The sequence below is a fragment of the Sitophilus oryzae genome, unplaced genomic scaffold (genome assembly GCF_002938485.1).
Source record: "Sitophilus oryzae breed Bouriz unplaced genomic scaffold, Soryzae_2.0 scaffold_1009_pilon_pilon, whole genome shotgun sequence".
NCBI classification, from domain to species: Eukaryota; Metazoa; Arthropoda; class Insecta; order Coleoptera; family Curculionidae; genus Sitophilus; species Sitophilus oryzae.
The window spans coordinates 258,429-278,003 of record NW_022145626.1 but is presented as its reverse complement, the minus strand read 5'-3'; the positions used below and the strand labels follow the sequence as shown (position 1 = coordinate 278,003).

Genomic DNA, 19,575 nt, shown 5'->3' with positions numbered 1-19,575 from the left:
TGAGAAAAACTTTTTAGATGAGATCAACATAGTTCATAGTTTTAATCACCGGTTTTTCTAGCGAGGCATAATTGGGGCTATTTTGGCTATAACGAAATTTTTTAAAGGTACATAATTATAATTTTAGAAGATGTTCATAGAACATTTAATCACTGGTTGATTAAAAAAGTATTCCATTAATATTGCAAATTATATTTTATCCTCTCATAGTATATGTTTATTTAATTTTCTGATTATGCAACGAGCACTTTGTCTACTCACTTGTTTCGTCGAAATGCTTGAATTTATTTTTGCTTTTTATAAAATCGGTGTGAGAAACTATGAAGCTATAAAATGTTGTTTCGGGAGAGTTAAATATCCGGGAAAGTTGAGTTATTGAATGTTATTGCACCCAACAAGCCTTAATTACGATCTCCTTTACGCGTTAACATTTTTTCGTCAATTTTATTAACATTAGAAATTGTCACAACACAACACGACACCTAGTTCGAATTTTCACTTCTTTTTTACTACCCGAAACAGCGTTACATGACACAAGCCTCGTACCTGAGTGTTTTATACTTAACTAGCAAAATAACTGCACTAGCAAAAAAACCAAAATATATAAATATTATGACAAAATCACGATTTCAATATTATTTTAATGCGATCAACATGACAACGGCGTATACTATATACCGATAATTTCAGATTTTTTCCGTTGAAGCGCTGCGGTCGGAATTTGTTGAAATCATCTGAAATGCGGCAAGCCTCTATATTTTCTTTGGAATATGTTTATAAATTTTGAGAACCACTGGATCTTTTCTGGATTTTCTTTCATGTAAATTTAAGCTACTACCTATGTTGCCATATTATCAAGAAATTTTGTTTTTTAACTTCCAAAATTTTTTTCAAAAAATTCCAAATTTTCAAAATTTTTTTTCGCAAAAAATTTACCTAACCTAACCTCATAGGCGTGTTTCTGAGGCCGAAATACACTACTAGTTAAAATTCTTGCACTTATTTCTGGGACACACTGTATAGACAATGTTTCAAATTAAAACTCAAAAATAGGTTATGTCCAACTCGAGTGTTAATAACACTTCATACAGAGGCAGTCAACTGACAAACCATAAATATAGCTAAGCATATACTGGCTGTTGCAATTTCTATGTCAAACGGTATCTTTTCTAGAACCGTCTATTTTGACTACTTTGCTCTTCTTATAACTATAACTAACTCATAACTTATAACTTTGTGAAAGTTTTATGTAAATAACATTTTATATTCAAAAATGCGTGCTCTCATTTTATTTTTGTTAAATTTCCATTCGATTAAGGAGTACTTTGTCTATTTAAATAAATTTTGCTTTGAAACCATACACTTTAAAATTTAACTTTGTTGTTTGTAGTTAAAACAACGAAGGAAAAAGTTTCATTAAGAATTTGCACTAAGAAGGAATTTATATTGGAAGAGTTATTAGACTAATTATTTTCGAGGAAAGTAAAAAAAAATTTTTCTTGGCATAAAACTGTAAAAAAGTATTGAACAGTTAATGTTAATAATAATTATACTATTATTGTTCTACGGGTGGTCTGAATTGTATTCGAAAAACTTAGGCAGTTTATTCTGCCGATAAAAATAAGTAAAAAAGTTAATATAAACTTATGTCCTAAAATGCATCGTTTCGAAGAATACAGGGTGCAGAAGTTTCATTTTTATTTCGATTTTTTCAAAATAATTTTTGAGATAATGTCGATATTTGGATAAAAATTGGTTTTTGGGTGTTTTTTGATAAAAATTATATGTGTTAACTGGATAGTTGTTATTAGTCTGAAATAATAAATTTTAAATATTTTTGTGGCAAAGATTCAACAGAAACTGTTTTTTTTTTCTAGAAAAAAATTATGATTAGCTTATAAAAATAAAAAATTCCCAAATTTATTATTGCAGGCTAATAACTATCCAGTCAACATTTTTTAAACAATCAAAAAAATTAAATAATAAAGTTGTTGTCAATTATGACGTATTGACTATATCCATTCTAAATATCTTGAAAAGTGATTTTTATCAAAAGACAAATCTACTGAAATGTATATTTTCTCACTCAGTAGTTTTAGACAGGTACGGACAAAAGTTATTACTGTTCAAATTAGTTAAGAAACATATAGGTGTCCACAAATTATATATTTTACGAGAATCAGATGCACAATTTAATTGTCTATCAAATTGTATTATATCATTTTTTTATCCATCCCTTCAAGTTTTTGCAGAAAATGCATTTTGTTATAATTTAGACCTCATTTATCACTATATCCATGGAATATTAACATTTTAGAATATTTATAAAGATGTAACAAATTTTTAAAGGGTACAGATATTAATATTGTCGATATAGTTCGTTTATTTAATTAAAAAATTAAAAAACTTTTATATTTGTTAAAAGAAGACCAATTATTAATATGATTCCAGTATTAAAACTACGTTAATTGACTGTTTGCGTTAATTAATAATAATTGCTCCAAATACTAAAAAACTGAATTTTGTATGTGTATTAGACAGTGTGGTAAAAATTAACACCTTAAAAATTTTATTTAACTTTTTGACGAATGCTTATTTATAACAAATACTTTCATTTTCATATTTTAGTATTATTATATTGATTTCTAATTCATTTCTGATTCACATTTATTTAGAATAGTTTATTAGCTATCACAAATAAGTATGTAATTAATTAATATTTGGGCGGAAATAATGGTGGTATATTTAATTAATAGTATACTCTTTTATAAAATTTTAAATAGTTTTCTTTTTGTATACAAATGGGTTAGTAATATTATCGTTTTTACACCTGTACATTTTGTACATTTGTTGCTTTAAAAACAATCTAAAATGTCAATATTCCATGGATATATTGATAAATGGGGGCCAAATTATAAAAAAATACATTTTCTACAAAAACTTGAAGGGATAGATAAAAAATGGTATAATACAATTTGATAGACAATTAAAATACTAGGTGTTCCATTTAAATTAAACAAGTTATTGCCGTTTATACATTATTGCCGACATTATTTAAAATAAATTTTTAGACACTCTGTATGACGTAGTATTATTTTTATTATTGCAACACAATAACTGATCAATAAATAAACTTCAGTAAATTTTTAGTATTAAAAACTTTGATACCCTTGGAGAAATAAAGCCTTAAAATTTTTACTGCAATTTCACATAAATGAAAATATTTCAAAAACGGTAAGGTTTAAGTGTGATAAACCTCAATCAAATTTACCTTTATTTTAATCGTAGAAACTAAAAATGTAATAATATACAGGGTGTTTTTATATCCATTTAAAAAAATACAACTTTGATATTTTTATTTATTTGGGACGCTCTGTATCTTGTAAAAATATTTTTAAATTGTAGCTTTACGAACTCAAAACTTAAAATTTGTAAAAATCTAATGGTTTAGCTTACAATACTCCGTGTCGTAGGTGGTGAACAACCCTCTATAAACTTCCAATATGACAAAATTATGAATCTACAGAATAAAACCAGTTTAGTTTTGCACAATAAAGAATAAATTTAGCTCTATATCTCAGACGGGGCATTTCTAACATAGACTAAGCTATTTCGAATGTTTACCACAGAAACTGCAAAGCTGTTTTTAATTAGCAGTAATCGGAATTGTGTACAAGCCGCAACATGGCGATTTAACAATTCCGTTATCGATATTGAAGCAGCTATTAGTTCTTCAACCGCATACATCGGACCTCTACACTTCAATTAACACACTGCAAAGCATTATTTGTTGGTCTTCTACTAAACAATATTTAATAAATTGTACGGAGCGATCGATCAACAATAATAATTGAAGTAGGCTATTCTAATTCACCTCGTTTGGTTTTCAATAAATATAAGATATTCTAATATTTCCTGGCGTAAGCTGTATCTATACCCACCTTATTTAAATCATAGAAAACCTTAAGATATTACCTTCATAATTTTCTAGTACACGATTTACATTTTATTGCTAAGATGTAAAAAAAGTTTTTCATGGATACTAATAATTTACTCATTTTTACTAATAATTTACTCTTGTAATAATTACTCTTGTAATAAACTCTAGCCACAATAGTTTAGTTTGATAAAAATAATTTCTTAAACAAACTGTTTTCAAAATTATTGTTTTAAATGCTTATCTACATATTTATTTCGAATTGAAAAATTAGATACGGTAATCGCAAAACAGTTTTCGATGCACGTGATCAACTTTGAGTGACAAGCGATGGCGACAGCGCTGCCAGATTGTGATGGATTTATGAGATGAATCTTAATTTGAAATTGACAAACAGTACGGGCGCTAGCCCATATCTCGTATGCAGTTATATGTCCCCTAAGTTTTTGTGCGGCGTTTTATTAAATATGTATAAGGGCAGTTGGTTTTTAACAACTGGTCACACGCTCCAGATTGTGGTCGTTTAGTCGCCATATTTAAAAATAGCCGACATGTTACATATTTAAAAATAGCCAACAAACGGTCGGAATTTTAGTTTTAAAGGTTATTATACTCATTTTTTGACCGCAAACAAATTTTGTGAATACATATTTTTTAATTGTAGTTCTATTGAGGAAAGTATAATTTAAAAATATGGAACCATGGTGCGTTTTTAAGCACTAATAAAAATTCGTTTCAAAATAATAAAAGTATATTTAAATGCATAAGATGTATTCGCAAAAAAACGCGCAACAAGTATAATTTTTCAAATGCAAAAAATTAATATGTTTAAGCAGAAAACTTACTAACTTATGTACGAGGTTTTTTGCATTGGTCTAAAACACTACTTTTACATTTACAAAAGTCGCAACACATCATTTTTAATTTTCTACAGGGACATACAGTTTCTCTGAAGCATATCTGGCAACTACATGGACTAGGAAAGTCTTCAGGGTCCTTTGGGTCGTCTGTTACTTCACATGGTTCCAAAGCATGAATCCATTTGTAGCATTCCAAGTAGCTCCGTTTTATGTGAAGACGGATTGATCTTGAAGTAGGGGCCAAATCTTGAAAGTTTCGTACTTTTTTATGATGGAACTGATGGAAACGCAACTTATCCATTGTACTCAAGTTTGATGAAAGTGCTTGTTTTTCCATTTCTTCATTTAATTGCTCTTTACCAAATTCTAACAAGAGCTTTTGAGCATACGATTTTGCTACTTTCAGAGCTGCTAATTTTGTACTAACCTTGATTGTAGTGTCGCAACCGGTTAAAAAATGAGGAGCAGGTAAAGCTGTTAAAACATTAAGTGGTAATCTGCCATCAAACGAGTGAAGTGGAATATACCGTAACGTTTTTCCTACTCCAAAGGCAACATAAAGCTCTTTAAGTCCTGCACTTTTCCACTTCTGCAAGTAGTGGTAAAGTGCGTTAACAAAAACATCAGTATCGGTAGAACAAATAACTGCGTTCTTTACGTTTGTAGTCAGTGTCATGTGAGAGATATGGGTTAGCAATCTGTCATCTGCTTCTTCATGATCAGATTCCAATGTACGTTCTTCTTCAATTCTGCCATTCTTTATACTGAAACACCTTAGCTGACCATCTTTAACAACGCCACCCAGGTAAATGGGAATAGATGCAGTGACAGAATCTTTTTTCCGGGATACCCAATAAACAAAGTATGACTGCAATAATTCTTTGTTTTGACAGGAGGCCCAGTAAGCGTCGAAATCCACAGGAAGGGGTTTGTTATTTAGTGCTCCATATTCAACAGGCTGTTTCCGCGATCGCTTAGCCCTCTTAAATCCTTTCACGCTTTTTTACGTCAAAAACAATGTCTATGCGCATAATGTACTCCAAAAGCTTCCCTGATTTTTTAATCGCCTGAAATTACTCACAAGAACGTGTAATTTCAATAAAATTAAAGAAAATATTCTAAATTCCTCCGCTAAGTGGAAATAAAAATATCCCAATGACTAATAAATTTGTCAGCAAATTAATTACAATTTTTTTCTTCATAAGTGGAGTAAGTTGATCTTTAAAAATGCAAAATCGGAGCACTTTTTACGGAAATATGGTCAAAATTTTTTTTTAGAATTTGGCAGCCATTTTTAAATATGGCGACCAAATGACCATGTTCTGGACCATGTGACCAATTTTGTCAATTACTCCTAGAGGTGCTTAACAAATCCCCGCAACAAAATTTAGGTAACATACAACGGCACACGTGACATAGGCTAGCTCCTAGACTAAACATATTTATTATATTATTTTTTAAAGAGTTTTACGTTTTATTTTTAATTTAATAACTAATTTTTTAATGATTAATTGATTTACTTGTTTTATAGTTTATTTTACTTATTACATAATGACAAAAACTAGTTCATTATAAAGATTATTAAAAGTGTTATTATGGGTTATTTATTTATTGATGTACATCTTACAAACGCCGTAGGTGGTAATAACAAGTAAGAGGGTGCTATTAATGCAAAAACTAATAATCACAGAATTTAATAAAAACTAACTTTGAAAGTGGTGTAATGTGCTTATCAATCAAACTTACTTTTCTGACTGCAGTCAAGGGTAATAAAGGACCTTTACTGTCATGTTCTCGTTCCAAATACATTTAAAAAAAACAGGGAAACTACAAGCTCTATGCTTCGACTGTTTAAATGCTTCGGCATATTTTCAACACACAATTTCAAGAAATGCAATACACAAACTCGAAAATTTAGTTCTTAAAAAAGAACTGTTTGTGCTTAAAAGTGCAAAAAACGAGAATTACTCACAAAGATTCGACAACAACACGATATTATACAAAATAAAGACTAACACTAGGATAATTGTCAAATAATAAAGGACAACATTGCTAACACGGCGAAATGTGACCAACATAGCGATAATAAAATTCGGTTTAAACTAATTTTTAGTTTAAACTAAGCTTTAATCTAAATAAAATATCTGTTACAATCATTTGCTCTATAAAGTAAAATGAAGAGATATATCTATCTCTATAAAGTAGAATAAAGAAACTACTCGATATCTTAAATTATACAACAAATTTAAACATTTTTGCCACAATTTTATTTAGTCTGGTTTATAAACTTAAGTGTCAATGTCGATATTATTGATGGCGTGCATCGGAATAGTATATTGTGCAACTAGTGCGAAAAGTTGATTGCCCACGAGAGCGAAGTTGAGCTCATTAGCTCGAGTGGGCAATCGCCAACTTCGCACGAGTTGCACATACTATTTTTTATTACGTATGCGGGGACAATTAGAGTAGCAATTTTAGCCAAAAAAAGTAATGAGAAAGTTAAAAGATATTCATTTGCCCTTTTAAGAATTTCAGGCGGTATAGACTCATCATTTGGTGTTTAAAGAATTTCTGGCGATATAGAGTCATCATTATCACTTTCATCAGTTTTCGGAATCCAGACGGGATTATTACTCATGTTTTCTTTCTTTTAATTTTTATTTTAGCTTATTAAAAGGCGAGTACAAAATAATTTATTTAAATGTCAACCTCACTTCTTTAATAGCGACACTTCGAAACTGCCTTTTTTGCTTGTCAATTTGCGTGTACTTCCTAGATCATATATACTTACTCCAAAAGAAAGCGAAAAGATATTACTTTCCCGGCATCGGCATGAGCAATAAAAAATCTTTTGCGATACAGTATGTAACCTTTTTATATATATTTTAGGGTTAAAAAACTTTTAAAAACCTCAAAAGGAAAAGACGGAATAAGGGTTCCGTTTTTTATACGTTTCACTGTGTTGTCAAGACCCTTTATTAGTCAAGACCCTTTATCTGGGGAACGCGTGAAAGTATCGAGTTGAAATTAAAACCATATACTCAGGTCTACAGTCCCTTGACGCTGTGAAAAAATTAAGCTTAAAGTTAACGTTAAAAAAGATGCCGCAAAAAATACTATTTCGACACTCTCAAGAGAATAAAAATATATAGATTATTTTCCGTTGACCTGGCCATAGACATTTGCAAGTAATACCGTCTTATATTGCAAGTATAGAGAAAAATCTGAAAACAACACATTTATAATTAAATCATAAGAAATATAGTCTTTGTACGGAACCTCGACACTCACTTGTCCTGTTTTTAATTAACTGTATTTTATTTCGTTTGATTCTATTAAATGCATTCATTAAGGGACATGCCAGGTCACCGCTTTTGCGAGCGTATGCCAACTTCAACTGCAACTCTAAACTACATTAATGAATACAATTTATAGCAAAGCGGTTATATTGTGTCACAACTTGGCAGAGTTTCAAGCATGAATTTTGTTTAACAACGCCAATGTGGTTCATTAAGCCAGTCATGAGCAACAAATTAATTACCACATATCTGATAGATGAATACGTTAATGAACCATATCGGTTTATTCTTTTAGTAAATAGCCAAGAATGGTTACCAGAAAAAAAAAACAGAAACTGTACATTTGTTTCTCTTCAATTCCACCTTTTTATACAGGGTGGTCCGAACTGTAGTCCGGAAACTTCGTCAGCATATTCTGCAGATAAAAATTAGTAAGAAATATTCGTATAAATGTATGTTCTAAAACGGCTTAGTTTGGAAGATACAGATTTTTTCCAAATAATTTATGAAGTAGCGTAAATATTTGGAAGAAAATTAGCCTCTGGGAGGTTTTTGACATGATAAATTTGATTTTCATGTCAATATGACTCCTACTAGTAGAGGGCGCCACCTACGTATTTTTTAACTGGTTTGAAGGGTAATCACATTTCGTCCAAACCTGTATACAACTAGAGAGTAAAAAAATAAATTTACGACGTTTTCTACGTAAAAAAGGTCTCTTGATAAAAATCGCTACGAGTAATGGTTCTCGAGATATTTGGAATCGAAATTATCAATACCTGTCATCATTGACATAAATTAAACATGTTGACTAAATAGTTATTAGACTGCATTTATAAATTTCAACTGTTTTGGTGCCAAATGTTCAACAGAAACTGTTTTATCATCATTTTTCGCAGAAAATAGAGACATTCTTTACGTAAAAAGTCACGAAAATGTATATTTCATTACTCATTAGTTTTATACAGGTACGGAGGAAAAGTTATCACTTTTCTAAACAGTTAAAAACATGTAGGTGGCGCCCTCTATTAATAGGAGTCATATTGACATCAAAATCCAAATTTTTTATATCAAGAAACCCCCAGACACCAATTTTCATCCAAATATTGACGTTACTTTAGAAATTATTTGGAAAAAAATCTAAATAAAAACGAAACTTCTACACCCTGTATCTCCGAAACTAAGCATTTTAGGACATACATTTATTTATACGAATGAAGAATTTTTTACTTTTCCGGAAGTTTCCGGAATACAGTTCGGACCACCCTCTATATTTAATTATATCTTGTTCGAAGAGTTCATTATTTGATAACTTAGACGTTGAAATTTGAAAATAAATACACTCAGATGCAAAAAAACGCAACCGAAAAATATTTCGTCTAGTTTAAAATATTATTTTTTTTAATTTTGAGACCTATTTCCGTGATTTTAAATTTTAGCAAACTGTATATAAATATATCAACTTTAATTCGTAAACTCAGTTTATTGTAAACTTTAGTATTTGACCTATTATTCAGGGTTAATCGCAGATTTGTTTTTTATCCTATCTTTAAAACACCCTGTGCAATAATTTCGTGAGTAAATTTTCGTAAAACAATATTTTTCTACACATTTATGCCATGGTTAATTTTTAAGATCAAAATGAACTTACCACAAATATTTTGCAACTTTTTCAATTATCATTACTTTTTGATGTTATTCTTCACAATGACAAGGTGGCTTGGCTGATTATTGTTGTGTACAATTGGATATGGTTCTTAGTGTCGAAGATTGTGCAAAATTCATTGATCTTGTTAAAGATAGCCGAAATTATGAATATTCGCTTGGTCCTTGAAGAAAAATGGGAAATATAGCACAACATATTTGTAGCCTCATTAACAGTATGATACAGACGATGTCTAGAGACAGTTATAGCACACGAGGGAGGCAATACAAAGTATTAAATAAATTTAAGTTTTTTGTTTGTTTGTACACTTAGTTATTACAGTTATTTTTTTTAATATCCTTATAGACCGAGAGCTGGCTACATAAAAAAAACATTATCATCGTTACATGGCTAATTTTTTGTGTGAAGTATCCTTTTGTGTAGCCATTGTGAAATAGTCATGTCTGCCAGCGCGATCCCGGGGCTTAAAGCGGGGGCGGCCAATCGAAAGGGTGAAATTTTGACACTAAAAATATTATAAGGTACACGAGTTATAATTGCCACATAGCTTTTATTTATTATTAGGAAACGTGTAAAATTGTTGACAGACATTTTTCTCGTGGCTGAAATGCCGGCAGACAACGCGAAAGAGGCATAGAATTTTGACAAAAGAAAATCATCGCATACATGCATGTCGGTTGGTGGAATGTCATGTTTATTGTTAATTAATTTAAAAAGCCGTATTCAAAAGGGCAGACAAAAAAATCGTTATTGAAATAATAAAGAAATATATTTATAATATAATCCTATATTATATGATTTATCTATACTTAAATGGATGAGGCGGCCAGCGTTCCCTGAATAAAGCACTAGAGTAATATCGCGCTTTTGATAACTTTCTGCAGCTGATTGAGCCACGATCTTTCTGTCTGCCCTTTTGCATACGGTTTTAATAAATATGACATTTCACCAATCGGCATGCAAATATGCCATAATTTTTTTCATTTCTTCAAATTTCATTTTTTAATAATTGAAGGGTCGGCCGTAACAACGTTGTATGTAACATTTTGCTGAAATGTGATGTTTCCCTAAAACAACGTTTTTTAAGCATATTTGAATGTATTGGCGCAACTGGAACCCAAAAATTTTGCCCTATGTCTGGCGATAGGGCGACCTTCAGTCAGTACCAGCCTTGCATTCCCGATAATAACGTTGTACGTGCGTTTAGGTGCTTAGTAAGATGGCTGTGCAACTTTCACCCGCGGCTCTTTCCCACTTAAATAGGGGAAAAAAAGGAAACTAAATGTAGAGGACTGGAAACAAAACGCGAGAAAATGTTTAAGAGATGCTGGAGAGCAATATTTGTCAGTCAGAAAGAAAACTGTGGCACCCATTCAGCCTCCAAATGAGGTACATAAAACAAGGTTGTATGTACGTATAATCATTATACTTATGTTTTGTTTTTAGGAGCGTGCATGTTCATGTCGGAGAGGTTGTAATTCAGAGCAATTAGTTGGAAAACATATCAGACTTTTTAAAATGTTTAGAAGCCTAAACTATGACGAACAAACTCGGTATTTACATAACCTATTAATACTACAAGAACCTGAGAGAAGGATCGTCGATGCCAATATTTCAAAGAGACAGTGCACCGTAAAATATTATGTTGAAAACGTCAGAGTTTGTCAAAAAAGTGTTTGTGAAATTTTTGGAGTGACCCCTAGGAGAATACAGTACCTTGTGGAAAAAATAAAGAACGGCACGGAAATAAGGGATCTTCGAGGTAGGCATGAAAATCGTCCGAAAAAGTTGCAACAAACAGAAAAAGACATGGTTTCTGAACATATATCTTCTTTTCCTTTACAAGAAAATCATTATAGCAGGAACGAGTCCTCAAAAAAGTGTCTTCCACCTGACTTAAATTTGGTTAAAATGCATAAGCTTTTTCTGGAAAAGTTCCCCAATTCAAAAATATCATTAAGGACATACACAGATGTTTTTAAGACCAAATTTAACCTAAGATTTGGAGCTCCCCGTACAGACACCTGTTCATATTGTGACAAACTGTATACTAAACTATGCGCCGCTGATACTGAGGATGAAAAGAAATCGATTATGAAGGAAAGTAAAATACATCACATGAGGGCAGACGCAGGTTATAAGACACTGAAAGCTGACACAGAAATGGTCATTAATAACCCTAACTTGATAGTGTTGTGTACAGATTTACAACAGGTTTTATACTGTCCAACATTAACCCATTCATCAATATTTTACCAGCGGCAGCTCGCTACTTATAACTACGCAGTACACGATGCTGCAGAGAACAATGCTACCATGATGCTCTGGCATGAAGCCCTGGCACACAGAGGATCTACCGAAATCGCATCCGCATTGTTGTTTTATATATGGCAAAGATTTGAGCCCTTGCAATTAGGGGAAGAAAGGAAACTGATTGTCTGGTCTGACCGCTGTGTTGGTCAAAACAATAACTGGAAGATGATTGCAATATACCGCTTCCTAATAATATCAAAATATTTTACAAAAGTAGACCAAAAATTTTTGACCACAGGCCACAGCTTTCTTCCCTGTGACAGAGACTTTTCGTATATCGAAAAATCAAAAAAAACATCAATGGTTTATGAACCATTTCAGTGGACTAATGTTATTGCTAAAGCCAAAGTTAAGAAACCTTTTAAAGTAGTTTGGATGCATCAGAGCTTTTTTAAGGATTTCACCAGTTTGGAAAGAGGTATATGGAAAGACCCTAAATGTAAAATAACTGAAGGACTATGGATTCAACTATGTGCTGATACTCCTACTACTTTAAGAATAAGAAAAACTCATAACATCCTCCAGCCGTGGAATAGTTTTCCTTTAAGCAATCGCAAAAGAAAAGAAACAATGACTGCTGCCACACAGAATATATCTTACACTGACTTGCCATCGATTTATCATAATCTACTTCCAATTAAAGCTGAAAAGCTGAAAAATCTTCAGGATATGTGCGATTATATAGCCCTTAAATATATACAGTTCTATAACAATCTAACTGGTAATTAAAATTGTTGATTTATCTAGTACTAAGATTTTATTTTGTAAAACAAGTTTTTTGAAAATAATGTTTGCGTTATGTAAGTTCTTTCTTTAAAATCTTTATTAGTAAAGTAAATTTATTAAAAAATCATTTGCTTTAATTTAATACACATTGCTTACGTGTAACAACGTTGTAAGTGCCATGAACATACAACGTTGTTACATGCATTTTGCACAATAATGACCTCTATAGTTGGATATTTCGTAATAAGCATTCTTAAAAATTATAAATCAGTATAGTTATAGCAACTTTAGTAAACTATACTAAATACGAAGTTTTATCATCACCTAAATGACCTCTTATCGTTTTTCGTGATTTACTCCATTCACTACTTTTGTTATATACAACGTTGTTACGGCCGACCCTTCAATTTTTAAAATTTCATGCGTTTTTCGCGTTGTCTGGCGGCATTTTAGCGACTGGAAAAATGTCTACCAACAATTTTCCACGTTTCTTAATAATAAATAAAAGCTATTTTCGCAATTATAACTCATGTATCTTATAATATTTTTAGTGTCAAAATTTCACCCTTTCGATTGGCCGCCCTCGCTTTAAGCCCTGGGATCGCGCTGGCAGACATGACTATTTCATAATGGCTACACAAAAGGATACTTCACACAAAAAATTAGCCATGTAACGTTGATAAGGTTTTTTATGTAACCAGCTCTTAGACTATTAGTTCCGTTAGTGTTACTAATATTTATTAACACCAAGTTGTTTAACACTAGTAACCAGTTTAACAATTTTAATAAAGAGTCGACAATCAGTGTCGACAATAGTTACCAAAGTCACCTCGTGATATTAAAAAATAACATCATAAAGTAATGATAGTTGAAAAAATTGCAAATTATTGGTGGCAAGTTCATTTTACTTTTAAAAATTAACCAAGGCATGTGTTAACATGAGTCAAAAAAGAAAATGCTCAGGAGACATGGTTCTGATTGAAAAATTATGTTTTAGGAAAAGTAACTTACGAAATTATTGCACAGGGTGTTTTAAAGTTAGAGTGAAAAAACAACCCTGCAATTAACCCTGTATAATAAGCCTAAAGTTTATAAAAAACTGAGTTTATGAATTAAAGTTCATAAATTTATATACAGTTTGCAGAAAAAAATCATAAAAATAGGACGAAAATTGAATAAAAAAATATAACAGTTTAAACTTGACGAAAAAATTCTCCGTTGCGTTTTTTTGCTTCTGAGTGTACTTACATTTTAAAAATAAGTTTTATGTAAAATAGAAAATTTTACATTTTAGAGCCCATTAAATGTTTACTATTCTCGTAATTTGTTTTTGAAGCAGCTACTTTACCGAATTCAGCGGACTTCTACACTCTCAACATAAAGCTACGGGAAGCTTATTCATCTGTTTATTACAAAGCAACATTAAAAATTAGAAAATTATTGTATTATATAATGTATTATTATAATACATTAAAAAATGTATTATAATATACAAAGTGTAAATTTTATTATTTTAGCTTCTTAAATTTATTAACACAGTCTTTCTTTTTCTAAACACAGATATTTCCTTAATATTTTTTAATCATTTTTCATAATTTTCCAGTCTACGATTAGAATTTTCTTGCGAAGGCGCAAAAAAAGTTTTTCAAGAATATACATTTTTCATTTTTACTAAATTTAATATACTGTACTCACAATAATTTGTTACAGTTGGGGATTGGAACCTTTGGTGTGTTACAACAGGAAAATAAAACACTAGTTCACCACAATACACCAAAGCACTTTACTTTTGCACTGGACGCGCGTTTCGCTGACGATCATAAGCACAGAAACGCGCGGCCAGTGTAAAAGTATAGTGGTTTGGTGTATCGTGGTGAATTTGTGTTTGATTTTACTTTGTAATACCAAAAGTTCCAATCCCCAACTGTAATTTACAGTTGTTTAAAAATTAAAAATAAACTACCAACGGGTAAAACATGAATGACGCGGGGATTCATTCTCTCCTATAAATTTCCAAGTGCCAAAAAAGTTTGTAGCGATTTAGTTAGGAAATTACGCAAAATGTAATTTGTGTCGAAGTTATTCTATATATTTTTACTACTTTTAGATGGAAACAATTTGAAAAATCTGTTACATCGGCTCTATTCTCTGTAGCAGACCTTGTCGAACTACTACTCTCTGATTACGTAAAGAATGGGGAAGGATTATTAGGAAAATTGAAAGGAAAAATGACAACTAACGAACTGGTGAGAATAGTGACTGATTTAATATTAGCCGCTGGCGATACAACGGCTTACTCTATGGAATGGACATTATATCTGGTTGGAAAAAATCTTGAAGTACAAGAAAAGTTACGCAAAGAGGTTTTGGAAGTGAAAGGGAAAGTAAGTATTTATTAATAAATTTTATTATTTTCCTTTAATTGTTTTCACGTGTCATTAAACTAGTTAAAATGCCTGATAACTAGGTAACAGTTATAGAATTTCTTATCATCATCTTTCATTATGAAAGAGTCTAATATTCTTTGCTTACTGGCCAGGTTTTTCTAAATCCTACAAATATCTGTATTTTAATAAGAGAAAGTTAAATGTACTAGTTGGCTTATATTATAGCGTGCCCAGAGGCGGATTATAGTACAAGCCGACCAAGCCAAGGCTTGTAGCGCCAAATCTGAAAGAGCGCCACATTTCCCAGTCAAAAGACAAAGTGCACCTCATTAACCGATTACCGAAAAAGATATGAAATGAAACTAAGAAGCAGTTTCAACCGGAGATCGAAAAAAAACGGCTTTTTAAACGGCTTAGAAAGTTAAAAGAATTACAAATTGATGTAATGGATTGTAGAGGACAAAGTTACGACAATGCTGCTAACATGTCTGGCTGCTATATAAGATTACAAGCAAGAATTAAAGAAATCAATCCATTGGCGACAAACGTTCCATGTGCAGCCCATTCACTGAATCTAGTAACACACATCCTCAGTTGACTTTTGTGTAACTTCGACATCATTTTTTGGCGTGGAACAGGAATTATACGACTTTTTTTCGGTATCAACACAAAGATGGTCTTTGCTTGAATTCAAGTTTTCTATTAAAATTTATCAGTCACCCGCTGGAGTGCACGAGCAGATACTAGTAAAGCTTTATACACGTCATACCATGAAATATCTGAGGTTTTGCTATCAATAGCTGAGGATGAACATAAAAATTCTTCGACAAGATCGGAAGCAAAAATTTAAGAGATTAATGCGATTCGAAGTTGCAATAATGAGTTGTTTTTGGCATGAAATATTGGAAAGATTTAATCAAACAAGCAAAGCTCTTCAGACATTGATTTACAATCAGTGTTTGGATTATATGAATCTTTACAAGGGTATTTAACTAATCTAATATACGAGATCAGTTTGAATCTTTTCTGACTGAAGCTGCTACTTTATGCCAAAATAATATTTTCCAGTATGATATATCCAGAATTAATATATCCTATTAATAGATAAATTAATAAATGAACTCATAAAAAAGAAAGACGCGTACTAAGAAATAGATAAAGAGTTTTCTTACCAATCCAGCCTGCTTAAGTGATGAAGATCTTAAGCAAGGTTGCTTGAAATTGATCAATACCTATAAAATGATCTGGATATAGCTATTGAAAATAAAATCCTCCAAGGTAAATATATTCTGAATCTTCCGCTGGTCCCAAGAAACTTACTAAAATCACTTAAGAAAGAAAATCTAGTTGGAATATTTCCAAACTTAGAAAGGAGAGAGATCGTTTTGGACTTTTAAGAGGGTTAAGAATTATTTGAGATCCAAGTTAGGTCATTCTAAACTTAGTGACTTAGCCTTAATGTCCATAGAATCAGATTTATTTAAAAATTTGGACGCAACAGAAATAATACAAGTTTTTGCAGAAAATAACTCCAAAAAAAAATTTTTTCATAAGGTTATTTTGTTATTTAATACTTATTACATAGCTTAGTATTTATGTTATCAAGGTAAGAAAAAGCATGTTTTTTAGATTTTAAACGTTTAATTTTTTTTATATTTATGTTTATCTAGACTAGATAATATCTAAACTCGATCGTTTCTTGTCGTTGAAAAATAAAATGTATTTTGTTGTTTGAGAATAAAATGTTTTGTACTTTTACTTTTTCATGTTTGGGTGATTTGAATAATGAAAAAAATAGATGGTGTAAAAATAGGGGCGCCAAAATATCCCAGGGCTTTGGGCGGTTTCAAGTGTTAATACGCCTCTGGTTAGAGCTGACATGGAAATGAAAATAGCTGCCAATTTTTTCATTATCAAATGTTGAAAAAAGAAAACATATTTTGGGCACGTTTCAACAGAAATTTTATATGAATATAGCCTCCCATGTACTTTCTCCCTGCAACAATTAATAATTGCAAGATCAAACTACTCGTAACACTGAAAATAGATTAAAATTAAAGTTATTACAATTTCGAAGTAATTACAATTTCGAAGACTCGTGCAAGGAGACACTATGCAATTTTAACAATTAATAAGCTTCAACATTTGACTGACTAAAATTTAATAACGAGAATACATAACTGTATTACAGAGGAAGTAAAACATAAAGGAAAGTTTTTAAGTTTCGATGTAATAATGTAAAATTATGATGAAGAGTTTTACATAATAATAATAATCTTGTTAAAAATTCCTGAAGTACATCGCTTCCGAGAAAAATAAATTTCCAAGTTTTGTATCTTCATGAAGTAGAAAATTCGTTTGCATTGCTATTCCTTTGTGTAAAACGAATATTTGCAATTTATTTTTATAAAGATGTATAGTTAAGTCTATAAATCCAGACTTAATTTGTTTCTTGGATGTAATTAAAATGTATACTGAATCAGCATTTGTTACAAGTATGTTCAGCTTATTGTTAAAAATGATTATTAATGTTCAATAATAATTTTATAATAATATATATAATATTCAGACTTATAATCATATATATCATATAATATTCAGACTTATAATCAGACTCATAATAATATATATAATATTCAGACTCATAGACTCTATACCTCATAACTGGCTCCTGAAAATATTAGAAATCTATAAAATCAGCCCTCATTTAATTCAATTGTTGTCCCATATGATGGGAACATGGAAGACGTCTTTAAAAGTATGTTCTTCGAGTGTTGGTGAGGTTCAGATACGGCGAGGAATTTTTCAGGACGATTCTCTGAGCCCCGTTTGGTTTTGCTTAGCTTTAAACCCTCTATCATTTCTTCTCAACAGCATGAAAATTGGCTACATGATCCGGATGAAGGATAAAATCAAATATAATCACCTTTTATATATGGATGATTTAAAACTATATGCCGAGTCGAAGCCACACCTTTCATCATTAATTGAAAAAACCAAAATATTTAGTCGAGACATTAAAATGAACTTTGGATTAGAAAAGTGCGCCACACTTTCTATTAAAAAAGGTGTGTTGAGCCCCATCAATGAACTCATTGCCAACATTCCTCAGCTTGAAGATGGCCAAACTTATAGATATCTGGGCACCCAGCAAAGTAAGAATATCTGTCATACAAAAATTAAAAAAGAATTTAAAGATAAATACGTGTGGCGCCTAACAAAGCTTTTGAACACCAAGCTGAACTCTAAAAACTTTTTAAAGCTATTAACACCTGGGCAATACCAATACTAACCTACACGTTCGGTATAATTAAATGGAGTAATACGGCCCTTGAAGAGCTGGATAGATTGACGCGGGTAAAACTCACTAAGTTTTCTCTTCACCATCCAACTTCGGCAATCGAGCGCCTCTATCTACCACGCTCACAAGGCGGACGAGGGCTATTAAACATATTCCAGCTTTGCCAATCACAAGTTGCCAAAATACGTCAGTATTTTCATAGCCATAAACATCCAAAAATAGTAAGAATTGTAGAGGCAGATGAATCCTACACCCCGCTCAACCTCACAAACCGTGAAGAAAATTTGTGTCCAGAATATAATGCAGTAAGAAAGAATAAGTGGCAAGAGAAAAGCTTACATGGAAGGTACCCATCTCAACTAGCTGCCGAAAATATCGATAAGCAATTATCCACCACATTTCTGGCAAAGGGCCAACTGCATCCTGCCACTGAGGGTTTCATTATAGCGATCCAGGATAAAGTCATAAGAACAAAAAATTACGAAAAAAACATCCTAAAGCAAAACGTTATTGACCGATGTAGGAAATGTAACCAATATGGTGAAACAATAGAACACATTTCTGGTGGTTGCGCTGTACTTGCGGATAGGGATTACCTCAGTAGACATAACCAGGTGGCTAAAATTCTACATATTCAGTTGGCTCTAAAATATAAACTTATTAATGATCCTGAGCCCTACTACAAATACTCACCTGCAGCAGTTCTAGAGTCAACGGACACCGTATTATACTGGGACCGTCCTATAATTACAGACAGAACGGTGGAATATAATCGGCCAGACATAGTATTGATCGATAAAGTCAATAAGAAGGCGTCTATAATTGAGATTGGAATTTCCCTCTCTCATAACATTCAAAAAGAAGAGCAGGAAAAATCTGTTAAATGCCAAAACCTTGCCTTCGAACTAAAACGCTTGTGGAATCTAAATTCTGTGAAGATTGTGCCTGTAGTAATTTTCGTTGAAGGTGTTGCCACGAAAAGATTAAAAACTAATTTGGAAGCGATAGATTTGCCAAAAGGCCTCTCAATATTAATTCAAAAGCTATTTTACAAATATGTCACTTAGTTAGAAAGTTTCTATCGCT

At 31.6% G+C, this 19,575-nt stretch overlaps 2 protein-coding genes across 5 annotated transcripts in view; one reads left to right on the top strand and one right to left on the bottom strand.

Moving 5' to 3' along the window:
* LOC115874104 (BDNF/NT-3 growth factors receptor-like) overlaps positions 1-19,575 on the bottom strand; it is a 269,157-nt gene that overhangs the window by 101,494 nt on the left and 148,088 nt on the right. The window lies entirely within an intron of this gene.
* Positions 1-19,575, top strand: part of LOC115891846 (cytochrome P450 315a1, mitochondrial) — a 79,834-nt gene that overhangs the window by 51,942 nt on the left and 8,317 nt on the right. For all 4 annotated transcript variants that reach the window (XM_030912445.1, XM_030912436.1, XM_030912453.1 and 1 more), the window contains exon 6: positions 14,909-15,185. In XM_030912445.1, the coding sequence (XP_030768305.1) occupies positions 14,909-15,185 (277 nt within the window). The remainder of the gene's footprint in view (positions 1-14,908; positions 15,186-19,575) is intronic.